Genomic DNA, 11965 nt, shown 5'->3' with positions numbered 1-11965 from the left:
TTTATCCCTGCATTCATTACTAGTATATTTTCTACTACTAAGAGCATCTCTAGCAGAGCCTGTATATCTCCGAACCGAAAATGCCAAGTTCGGTCTCTCGAACTATTGAGTTTAGATAGTTTTTTCCACGGTGCAGATCAGAAACAGAACTGGCGAACTGAAAAAGTGAAAATCAAATGTCGCGGGGAAATCAAACTCGGGAACTTGCGAAATGGAACCCATTCTGCTCCGATCAAGATTGATTCCTCGATAATTTACATTAAACTAGCCAAAATACATGAGTTCGAGCTACATTCGATAATTTGAGACCTAAATTACTAGATTAATTAGGCCCCGGATTGTCACCAGGCCGCTTCCTGTCGGCGGCGGAGGGTTTTTCCTCGCTGGCGATTCTACAGGACGATGAGCGCCGCCACCTCGAACGCCGCCGCCTCCGCCAAGATCCCGTAGGCTACAGGCGGCCCGTCTGCGTCGTCGTCGTCGTTGCCGCGCGGGGGTAGCGCCGGCAGCGGCGGGCTGCATGAGCCGGCGGGGGGCGCCTCAGCTTCTCCTTCTTCGCGTGCCTCCTCGCGCGCTGCCCGGCGCGCGAAAGCACGCGACCACTTTCATGCCGCCCGCTTCGAGGCGCCATTGGAGCGCACCCGCCTAGCGCGGTCCGCCTCCGATCGTAGACCCGACGGACGTGGTGGTTCCTTCCCACCGCCGATTCGGCCCCCTCCCCTACCTCCCCATTGCGGACGGAGGGGTTGTGGCGGAAGCGGCGGAGCAGCGTCAGAGGCGGCGGAATGGCTCGCCGGAGAGGAGGCAGGCGGCGACGGAGGGAGTGAAAGTGGTGGAGGGGAGTAGGGTTTGGAAACCGAACTCCCCTCCGCGGCCTCTTTTCATACGGGGCGGCCTCTGAGTTTCTCGGGCCCCCGAACTCATTTTACGGGTCAGGCCGCGAGTTCGGGCTCTGTTCTGGCCCACTATCAGCCTGAACCCGTATAGTCACCAGACTTTTTCGGTTTCAGCCCGTTTTATAGGCTATGTTAGAGTTGATCTAAGGTATCCAGCACCTGTATAAATTTACATGAACCGTTAGATCGACAATAATAAACTGCATATATTTGATTGGAGGTACCATAAAAGTCCTCTTATGTAAACCTTCAAGGTTTCTTGCACTTGTATTGCTCCTAGCCCACTCGTCCTTCTTTCCAGATTATCTTGTTGCACGTGAGCATGAGGTAGCTCTGATATCATGCTATGGATGCAACTTGTTGCTACCAGACTAAAATTGCATTTTCTTAAGGTTTGATTTTGTTCCATTTTATTGAAAGTGCAAGTTGTATTTTTTTTGGGAAAGGGCAAGTTTCACTTCTCCGAAATGGTATCGGCGTAGCAAAATCATGTCAAGATCTGATTCATTTATTTATGTATGCGTCAAGGTAAATTACGAGATAACATGTTGTGCTGCTTGCTTCAGTTAGCTGTTGCTGAATTGTGTTGTGCTATACTTTTTTTTAATGATCTAGTGAAGAAATAAGCATGACTGCATGAGAACAATCAGTAAGCCAAACGATGATCAGATGTCGATCTAAAGAGTTGGATAAACATTAAAACATAGCACACTCTCTTCTTTTGTGAGAGACCACATTATTCAGGGACTCAAACAAGCAAAACGTAATTAAGGTACTTCTACTACTGTAGCTTATTGTTCCAGAGCCCAGGGCCACAGAAGCCCATCTCTCTCGGGTCTCAGCCTAGCATGACGTGCCTGTCGAAGATCCAACTGAAGCTGGCCGGCCTGAGCTCGCTGCGGGCCGCCCTCTGGTGGGCTAGCTCCTCCATCCTCCGGATCTTGGGCGGGAGCCTGCACACGTACTCCTGCGCGCGGCGGCCCTCGCCAGACAGCCCGGCGAGCTCCGCCACCCGCCACTTGCGCACGAAGTGCTCCACCAGATCGCCGTAGTCCCTCGCCGTGTAGACGCCGGCGCGCTGCGCCACGGCGGAGAACCGGTCGAACAGAGTCTCGCTGCAGTCGTGGCCATCGGACATGAGAAGGCCGGGCATGGTGACCTTGCCGCGCATGACGTACGCGAGAGCGCGCACCATGCCGTCGGGGTCCACCTCGAAGAGCTTGGCGCATACCCTGGTGTAGCCCGCCTCGTGCCGCTTCTCGTCGGCGGCGATGACGCCGCAGATCTTGGCGAGGGCCTGGTCGCCGTGCTGCCCGGCGAGCTTCGCCGTGTGCACGTGGGAGATGAAGGTGGCGCGCTCCTGGAACGCGCCGTAGATGACGCTGTGGTAGGGGCTCTTGGGCACCAGCATTTCCTTGACGACAGAACGGCAGAATCATTGATTAAATGGATAGGGCACGGTGCACGTACTTGTACCAATAATGGAGTAGTACGTACCATGCCGTTGCGTAGGAGGTGGTGGACGGTGGTCTCGACCTGGCGCATGTCGACGCGGCCGGAGAGGTAGAGGTAGCGGTTGAGGAGGTCACCATGGCGGTTCTCCTCTGCGGTCCAGCCGCGCAGCCACTGCGCCCAGGGGAGGCTGCTGGCGCCGGTGTCGTCCGCGATGCCCTCCGTGCGGTTTCCCATGCTCTGGTACGACGGCAGCGCCTCCTCCGTCACCATGTTGCCCACTAGGCACACCAGGACCTCGTCAGGCACGCCGGCGGCTCCCGCGCGCAGCTTGGCGACGCCATCCGTGAAGGCGGACAGAGCCTCGTCCTCCGTCGACGCGCCGGGCGCCGCGGCGGAGCACGGCAGGAAGTCGTGCGGCTGCCACGAGGACTCCACCGGGAGGAGCAGCGGGAGCATGTTCTTCGCCACCCAACCGTTGAGTGACCGGACGATCTCCACCTGCTCCCGCGGCACCGGCGAGGATTGCATGTCAACGTCGATGCTTCTGGACGGAGTCTCCACGGGCGCAGCTGCGGCCACGGTCCATCTCCTGGTCGTCAGTCTGGCCATGCCAAAGTTAGTGGCCACTTACGGCCTGCTTGATTCAAGAGACTTGCATAAAATATTTGTAGGATTACATTATATAGATTTTTTTGATGATGATCGTTTGATTTTGTAGGATATTGGTTTTTATATAATTTTTTACTAAAAAAACCTTTGCACTAGATTTGGTAGAACATCTAATATCTACTTACACTTTTTTCAGGATGCTTTGTTTTTCCTATATATGGTGAAATTAGACAAACTTTAATCAACACAAATTCTTCTAGGATTGAAATGGGCGTAACATTGCAATCATACATCTTTCATATTCTAACTTTGTTATTATCCTACGAATGCTCGCGGGCATGAAGAGTACGTGAATCATAATAAGCTCAAAAGAGAGAGTGTGCGTCAAACTCGAATTGAATCCTACGGAGCATTTGCATGGACCAGCTACATGCATACCATACCTAGGATTTGTAGGGCAGCCGAGCCGCGTAGGTGTGCCCGAGGCCGTGCCGCTCTTGTTGGGGAAGGAGAGTTTGAGTGCTGCTAGCCCCATGGTCGCCATCGGCCGGTTCCTAGTGCTCGTATCGTTGCTGAATTGATTCACGCACGCATATATATGAGGAAATGGTAGAACATGGCCAGTACTAAGAAGGGTAACCTAGGACTAGGAGTAGATGGGATAAGCATATGGAAACAGCCCATCCCCATGAATTCACCGCAGCGTCAAAGCATCAATGGTGCACATGCCTCACTGCTACTGCCGGAATAGTACCGGCCGCAGTTTTTCAGGTCAAGCAGGCACGACGGCAGATCCCGTCAGTCTCCATGTGCACGTTTAACTCCAGGACGTACAAAAGAGAGCAACAACCACGCCACGTTCGTCCGTCAAATCTCGCACACTAGGGCTCGCTCGCTAGGCTTAGGGCATCTCCGAGCGGCGCGATACATTTTAACGTCCGCGAGCGTCCGTTTGCGTCGCACTACGGACGCTAAAATAACCGTTTTTGTTCGCACGTCTGTTTGCGTCTGGGGGTTGCTCCAGCGGGGCGACGCATTTTTTTTCTAGTTTTTTTCCTCTTCTCCTTTAAACATAGTTCCAAATATTACATATTGAAACATAATTTTACACCAACTAACACATAGTTTGAACCATGGTTTACACAAACTAACACATAGTTTTGGTTGACACAAATATAATATTTTAAAAAAAGAAACCAGTTGTGTTGATTTCCGTATGTTTGCTCCCAAGAAAGAACATTCAAGGGCACACCCAATCATCCAAATTGGAAAATCCAGCGGGAGGAGACGGTGCCCTTGTTGGTTCTACCGAGAAAGAACAGACAGAGACCTCCACTACTGGCTTCGTCTGGCCCGTAGACAGATTCGCTGCAAAGAAAGAACATTCTAAGTTGGCGGCGGTGGGCTGCGGCCGCTCGGCAGCCGAGGCATCGACAATAACGTGGCGCAGGCTACCGAATTGACGCAGCGGCGCAGTCACTTGCGCGTTTGAGAAGACGCAGCCAGGTGGGCCCAATGAAACGTCCGCCAGACGCGAGCATACACTTTCCGGACGTCCGCGGAGACGCATCAGAGGCGCATATTTGGGCCAGGTTTGCGTCTCCGCGGACGGCCCGGTCACTTTGCGTCGCCCCGCTGGAGGTGGTGCCAGACGCATTTCCGGTCACAGCGGACGAAAACGGTCGCTCAACGACCGTTTGCGTCGCACCGCTGAAGATGCCCTTATAGCATTTTCACCAGCGACTTATGAACAAATTTGGGTAAAGTTTGGGTAAATTTGTTTGTTTAAAATAATTTGGGAGTTTCTGATGGAAAACTCCGTTGTGGGCCGCACGTGCCGGGGCCTTCAATAGAATATTGCCGACATAACTTCCGGCTTTTTGATGCTTATAGCCTTTGAACACCCACTTTAGCATCCAAAGGCTCGGGGGCTACTGATGGGGAACCAAACTACGGGTACCCCGAGGCACGCAAGACTTAGGCAGGAGGTCAGAGTGACCAAACCATTGTCGGCTTATGATGACTAGTGAAAATGACCACATTATCTCCATCTAAACTAGAATATGTAGTTACAATATGCTGCGAATATCTTCCTAAACTCACTAATAATTGTTAATCAGTGAATACGCAAATCCTCTACTTTATTTGTATTGTGCGGAAACATAAGAATTCAGGACGAAACCAACGACATTTAATGAAGAATCACGGGCTGGATTCATCACAAAGTCAACTAGGGTCGCGGGACGATTAACCGAAGAGTTAACGACCACATGCACGGTACGGCCCGCCCGTACCATGTGTAGGTGGCTTTCCCTCATCAAACCCAATATAAAATGTGAAGGACTCGAGGCATTTGACGAACACACGTAGAGAAAAACTCATTCCGCCGCCAGATAAGATCACAGCTCCACCAAAGCCTCGAAGCCGCTGCCATCGACTTTAACGTTTCATCACCATCTGCATCCCATCTCCATCTACTTGTAATCTAGATTGAATACAAGATTGGCGACAATGTAAGACTCATCATTCTTATCTTTGGGATTTGTTATGTAATGTTTACTGTTGTTGATCCAGTTACGTGTGAGTGGTCCACTTGGGCTATAGGCCGAGACATAATCCTCGCAGCAATATGTGCATCTAACTTCTTATGCGATATTGTGCAATATAGTAGTAGAGTTATGTATGACAGATACACAAACCAATGAGATCAGTAAAGGTATGAAAGTTTGAGTAGAGTTAAGTTGCATTATTTGATGATATCATTAGGTGACAATATTCATGGGTCGATACTGTGGTTAGCATCTAGGGGGTTAACAATGACATCACGAAACTTAAGGTTATTGTCTGATTTATCTTAATACCATGCTCCACGCGGCATACAAAGGAATCCGGGTGAACAATTAGTCTGTGAAAACCACAACATGCGGCATCATGGTGCACATCAGGACGCACTGCCCACATCAATATTGCATCTTTCTCCCACATAAATGTTGCATCTTTTACCACGACTATCATATTGTACATGTGTGCTTCATTTTATCTTTTAAATCTCATCTACTAATGCACAAATGCAAGAGGAACCTCATGCTCATGCCTATCTCCAATCATCGATACACAACCATACATAAGAAAATATTGGTCTGGTAATACAAGAGTTAAACGAATACTAGAAGTCTCGCCTAAGTGATGTTACATAAAAAGTGATCTTCCCGTCGATTTATAACCTAGGGTCTCTAGGAAAAAGCGCTTTAATACTACAATTTGTTAGTTTGGATGGAAGGTATCAACCCTGTTAAGCGATCGCTGCCCCTAGTGAGGCAATTAGAGATTTCCTTTTCTAGTTTATTTATTGTTTAAGTTTATAGTTTCCTTAGTGTTCTTAAACAAAAACCAAAAATATTTGTTTACCATTTTTGTTCTTAGTTTTTTTGTTTATTACTGTTTGAAAACACATTAAAACTTTGACTATCCCAACCGTTTCAAGAAAAATCAAGTTGTGAAACTCTAGCTTTCTGAGAAGCCGGTGATGCATGTAAAATGCATGCATGAACTTTGTAATTTGCTGACACATATTCCCACACATTTGCAACATATATGATGTTATATCCATGTTTTGATTTTTGGAGATTTACCAATGATCCCCTTTATTTTAGTTATAACTCTCCGGGACAGGAAAACCCTGTTTTGTGTATTTTCAGCTTTCAGGGACCTAAACAAAGTCAAATGGAGCTACGAATTTGGAATGTCAATATTTCATCAAGAGAAGCGTCTGGAGCACCTGGAACTCACGAGATGGGCCAAGAGGGACAAAAGAGACTAGGTGTCGTGCCTACTCGGGGGGGGGGGGGGGGGGACGCGCCACCCATGCTCTTGTGGAGAGGATGCAAGATCATAAATAACATATGACATGAATATATAATCAATCTCAACATAGTATTCAATATTCACCGGATCCTAGCAAACCAAACATATATGATTACATAAAGATGATCTTGATCATGTAGGGCAGCTCACAAAATCAATAAATGAAGCACAAGGTGGAGAAGACAACCATCTTGCTACTGCTATGGACCCATAGTACAGGGATGAACTACTCATGCATCACTTCAGAGGCGGGAATGGAGATGTAGATGCCTCCGGCGATGATTTCCCCTATGGCAGGGTGCCGGGAAGAGCTCCAGAACCCTCCGAGATGGGTTCGGCGATGGCGGCCGCGATGGAACTTTTCGTGGATGGAGGCCCGTGTATCTAGGGTTTTCCCGAGAAGATGTATAAATAGGCGGAGAATTTAGGTCGGTGGGGCGCCTGGTGGGCCCAGACACCCTAGGCGCGGGCTAGGCCTAGGCCGCACCATGGGGTGGTCCGGCCGCCCTGTGGCGCCTCTTCGCCCCCCCCTCTGGACTTCGTCTTCGTTTCGGTAAATATTGACTTCGGCTTTTGTTTCATCCAATTCCGAGAATATTTTCTGTACAAATTTTCTGAAATACAAAAACAGCAGAAAACAGGGGACTGACATTGTGGCATCTTGTTAATAGGTTAGTGCTGAAAATCATGTAAAATTGCAACGAAGCGTAAACAAAACACATATGAATTGGTGTAAAATAACCATGGAGCATCAAAAATTATAGATACGTTTGAGACGTACCAGTGACTAGTTAATCAACATCTTGATAAATAAATAAATAAATAATCACCATGTTGGTGACAAGTTACTCAGTACCTTGATATTCATAATAATGATGTTGATAAGTGAGTTACTCGACACTCTCGTAACTACATCGTAAAAACCTTGATAACTATATCATCATCACATTGGTAGCAACACATCATAACCATGTTGTTAGATACCTCGGTAACGCCTTGGTAACATCATCATTTGAGATCATAGCTGAAAATGATATTGCATTTAAGTTGAAAGCGATTTTCCCCACCCGTTATTTCCCCCTAAAAATTATTCTCGACCCCAAAAAGGGAATAAATAAAAAAAGATCTGACGCACCCTCAACTCTTATCCTCTCGTCGCCCCCCAATTAGCTACACAACTTTCGCACATATGTAGCCCCTCTTCTTCCTCCCCACACCTTCTAATATTTCCTGAAAATAAAAAATAGAAAAGAAGAAGAAAAAAGTAGGCGAAAACCCCTTGCATGTTAGGTCCAACTGGACAAAAATCAGCCCAACAAGGGCCAAGGCGAGCCGATGTAGCCCACCTCTCCCCAACATTATCTTATCCCCTCGTACACCTTCTTCCCTCATCGCATGTCCTCCTTGCACGTGACGCCGCACACACAAGTCTGTTGCCACCTCTCCACCACAACGTGCGCTGCCGACCGTCATGCCCTAGCCTTCGCCTGATTATCTGGCTGCGCAAAACCGCCGCCCCGGCGTGTTCGTTTTCCTAGCCATCGTCTCCGATGAAGCAAACGCGGGGGCTGGTTTCTTCATTCTTGTCGATGCCTTCCTGGGTACTTCGAAAGGAAAGGGAAAAGAGCAGAAAACAACAAAAACGGAATGGTTAGTGTGTGATGGGAGCACTTCACACAAGAGATTGACCCTGCTGCGCGATCGACTGCCAAAGAGGAAATTCGAGTCCGGGGCTGATTAAATTTCGTCTAAACATCAATGACCAAAGTCAAATTGCCCATCCATATATACTTTATGCACAAAACGACTCGTGTAAGTCGTATTTGGTTACCATAAAAAAAATGATATCCGCGAAGTACAGTGACTGAAGTGAACCCGCCAAAAAAATACGTGGACATGTATGTATTTCACTCACCCATGTTCGTGTTAGAAGATTTTGTGTTGGAAGATAATTTTGAAACAATGATGAAAGAGAGTGGATGCCTTTTATTATCTAAGGAGATTATTAGCACAAAGGACTTACTCGCGCGGTAAGAATCATCCGTGTCTAATTGGAAATCACGCACACGATAGAAAGCCAAAAGGAAAAAAGAAAAACTGCTGCGATGGAACAAAGATGAGCCTAGAGTACACAGCGATGGACGCGGATCAGCGCAGCATGACACTTCGATCAAAGATCCAACTGAACTGCACCGTTCGCGACTCGCTGCGGGCAGCCCTCTGATGGGCCAGTTCCGCCATCCTCCGGATCTTTGGCGGCAGCCCGCACACGTACTCCTGCGCACGCCGGCCCTCACCGGACAGCCCAGTGAGCTCGGCCACCCGCCACCTGCGCACGAAGTGCTCCACCAGATCGCCGTAGTCCCTCGCGGTGTACACCCCGATGCGCTCTGCCACCGCGGAGAACCGCTCGAACAGAGTCTCGCCGCCGTCGCGGCCGTCCGACATGAGCAGGCCGGGCATGGTTACCTTGCCGCGCATGACATACGCCAGCGCGCGCACCATGCCGTCGGGGTCCACTTGGAACAGCTTCGCGGATCCCCTGGTGTATCCCGCCTCGTGGCGCCTCTCGTCGGCAGCGATGGCGCCGCAGATCTTGGCGAGCGCCTTGTCGCCGTGCTGTCCGGCGAGCCTCCCCGTGTGGCCGTGGGAGATGAAGGTTGCGCGCTCCTGGAACGCGCCGTAGATCATGCTGTGGTACGGGCTGTTGGGCACCAGCATTTCCTTCACGCCAATTAAAACAGCAAAATCATAAATCAAGGAAAGCACTTCGAAGGGAGTATATGTTGGTTTGCGCACGTACCATGCCGTTGCGGAGGAGGTGGTGGACGGTGATCTCGATCTGGCGCATGTCGACGCGACCGGAGAGGTAGAGGTAGCGGTTGAGGAGGTCGCCGTGGCGGTTCTCCTCGGCAGTCCAGCCGCGCAGCCACTGCGCCCAGGGGAGGCTGCTGGCGCCAGACTCATCGGAGCCGCCTTCCGAGCGGTTTCCCATGGTCTGGTACGTCGGCAGCGCCTCCTCCGTCACCATGTTGCCCACCAGGCAAACAAGGATCTCGTCCGGTACGCCCGCGACACCCTCACGCAGCTCGGCCACGCCTTCCGTGAACGCAGCAAGCGCCTCGGCCTCGGACTCGCCGGGCGCCGGGGCGGAGCACGGCAGGAAGTCGTGAGGTTGCCACGACGAGTCCACGGGGGCGAGCAGCGGGAGCATGTTCTCCGCCACCCACCCGTTCATCGACTGGATGATCTCCACCTGCTCCGGCGGCACCGGCGCACACTCCAGGTGAATCCCACCGTCGGGCGCAGCGGTAGCTGCAGCGACAGTCCATCTCCTTGCCAGGGTTCTGCAGGAGACGGATGACAAACTAGTCAGTGGCAGGGACAAGCGCGTGTGTCATAGCTAGGCGTGGCTGGTATCATCATGCAGCATTGCAGCTCATAATAACTGAACTGAAGCCTCAGCTGCTGCAGAAATGCAGGCTCGGAAGAGTTTGCTTCAATTCTGTCACTTCGATTTAAGTATGAACAACTGCTTCACATTTGGTGTAGGAGCCGCAAGAAGAGGTAATTTTTCCAGATTTTACCTTGAATGCGCGGGGCAGAAGATCCGGCTGATCCCCCCTCTTCCTGAGCTCGCGTCCATCTTCCCGGGGAAGCACAGTTTCGCGGACGCGCCTGTTGCCAGCCACAGCGTCGCCATCGCCATTGCTTGTCTTGCTGTAGATTTTACCAGTAACTTTGCATCGACTTATACACACATATATAGGATGAACAACACTGTTAAGCCATCAATGGCGCACATGCATGTAAGGTATAGAGGTCTAGTACGAACACAATTGGGCGGAATTGCTAATTCGAGGTCCCCCAGATGAAGCGTTTCCAGCCGTAGCTCGGTTGACAATGCTACTCCGAAGGTACTCTGACGATTAAAGGTCGATAAGTACAACATTTCACGCCGACCAATCAACTCTGAAAAAAGAGAGCAGAGTAAGGACGAATGTAACGATGTACTTCATCTGTCTCATCATGGATATCCTCAGCCCACGATAAGCATCTGAACATGAAAAGAAAATGAAGAATGAATTTCTCCTTTTAACACATACTAGCAGATTGAGAGATGTTTAGAGGCGTGTTTGGTAGCCTGTTTTCGATTTGGAGCTCACTAGCGGAGGAACATGGGAGATGTTGCGCGTTACAAGCGAGCCACGAGCCAACATTTGATTACTTGTTTAGTTGATCGTGATGCATGGATTGCTACCAAAGTGACACTTTATTTGATTGCCCGCATGTTTTGATTTAGCCTTACCTCTTCTCAACATGGTCACATTACCTCTCACCTACCACAACCATCACCATGCGGCCGACGACGATCATGGCCGTGGCGATTACCACCATGCCGCCGCTAAGAACGGTGGCCGCGCCGGTTACGGCCATGCCGCTGCTGCTGACGATGGCTACACCGGTTACCGTCATGGATCACCACCTCTCACCTACCACAACCATCACCACGTCCCCGTTCACGAAACCATGCACCAATCCCCGCCGGCCCTGAGGGGGGCAGGCGGGGCGGCCGCCCTGCCCCCCGAAACCAGGGGGCCCCAAGTCCCAGCTATGTAAGGGATCTAAAACTGTTGCGCCATTAGAGAAGGTCGGAGTTCTTCTTCTCACGAATGGTTCAAGGGACGGGAACGAAGCGTTTTGCTCTTTCCTGTGGTGGTCTGGAAGGCCTATTTTCTTTAGTTAGTTTATGTTTTTTTTAATTTCTTTAGCTTGGGCTTTCCTTAGATGAACGGATTAAGATTGACGGGCTGGTTGATTAAAAAATATAGGACGTGGGTGCTAGCATGGCCACAAGAATAATCCAATAAATGTGGGTGCTGGCGCGCAGTTGACGTGGGAGTTAGAAATCTCTGTAGTGTAGTTTTCCTTCACGTCCCCGGCAACGGCGCCAGAAAAGTAGCTGCTTGTGACGGTAAAGCACACGTCCGTTGGGAACCCCAAAGAGGAAGGTATGATGCGTACAGCAGCGAGTTTTTCCTCAGTAAGAAACCAAGGTTATCGAACCAGTAGGAGATGAAGGCCACGTGAAGGTTGTTGGTGAAGGAGTGTAGTGCGGCACAACACCAGGTATTCCGGCG

General features: G+C 50.1%; 2 protein-coding genes across 2 annotated transcripts; both read right to left on the bottom strand.

The window, feature by feature from the left end:
* Window positions 1-1546: 1546 nt before the first annotated feature.
* On the bottom strand, window positions 1547-3645 carry LOC127332512 (acyl-[acyl-carrier-protein] desaturase 4, chloroplastic). The gene is made up of 3 exons (XM_051358814.2): window positions 3404-3645; window positions 2394-2952; window positions 1547-2310 (listed from the first exon to the last, which is right to left on the bottom strand). Exons 1-3 carry the CDS (start codon window positions 3502-3504, stop codon window positions 1735-1737), a joined length of 1236 nt encoding a protein of 411 aa, XP_051214774.1. The 5' UTR covers window positions 3505-3645; the 3' UTR covers window positions 1547-1734.
* A 5145-nt stretch (window positions 3646-8790) lies between these two features.
* On the bottom strand, window positions 8791-10651 carry LOC127332511 (acyl-[acyl-carrier-protein] desaturase 4, chloroplastic). Its single transcript, XM_051358813.2, has 3 exons — window positions 10412-10651; window positions 9628-10171; window positions 8791-9548 (listed from the first exon to the last, which is right to left on the bottom strand). The coding sequence occupies exons 1-3, from the start codon at window positions 10531-10533 to the stop codon at window positions 8973-8975; spliced, it is 1242 nt and encodes a 413-aa protein (XP_051214773.1). The 5' UTR covers window positions 10534-10651; the 3' UTR covers window positions 8791-8972.
* Window positions 10652-11965: the final 1314 nt, after the last annotated feature.

This window comes from Lolium perenne, chromosome 4 (assembly GCF_019359855.2).
Source record: "Lolium perenne isolate Kyuss_39 chromosome 4, Kyuss_2.0, whole genome shotgun sequence".
NCBI classification, from domain to species: Eukaryota; Viridiplantae; Streptophyta; class Magnoliopsida; order Poales; family Poaceae; genus Lolium; species Lolium perenne.
The sequence above is the reverse complement of the archived record's forward strand: the minus strand, read 5'-3'. Positions and strand labels throughout refer to the sequence as shown.

Bases quoted from the DNA above. Each gene is read 5' to 3' on its own strand.
- LOC127332511 (XM_051358813.2), bottom strand. From the start codon at position 10,533: ATGGCGATGGCGACGCTGTGGCTGGCAACAGGCGCGTCCGCGAAACTG. The intron at 10,172-10,411 runs GTAAAATCTGGA...CGTCTCCTGCAG, and splicing joins TTCTGCCCCGCGCATTCAAG to AACCCTGGCAAGGAGATGGA. The intron at 9,549-9,627 runs GTACGTGCGCAA...ATTGGCGTGAAG, and splicing joins ACCTCCTCCGCAACGGCATG to GAAATGCTGGTGCCCAACAG.
- LOC127332512 (XM_051358814.2), bottom strand. From the start codon at position 3,504: ATGGCGACCATGGGGCTAGCAGCACTCAAACTCTCCTTCCCCAACAAG. The intron at 2,953-3,403 runs GTATGGTATGCA...TGGCATGGCCAG, and splicing joins GGCTGCCCTACAAATCCTAG to ACTGACGACCAGGAGATGGA. The intron at 2,311-2,393 runs GTACGTACTACT...TCTGTCGTCAAG, and splicing joins ACCTCCTACGCAACGGCATG to GAAATGCTGGTGCCCAAGAG.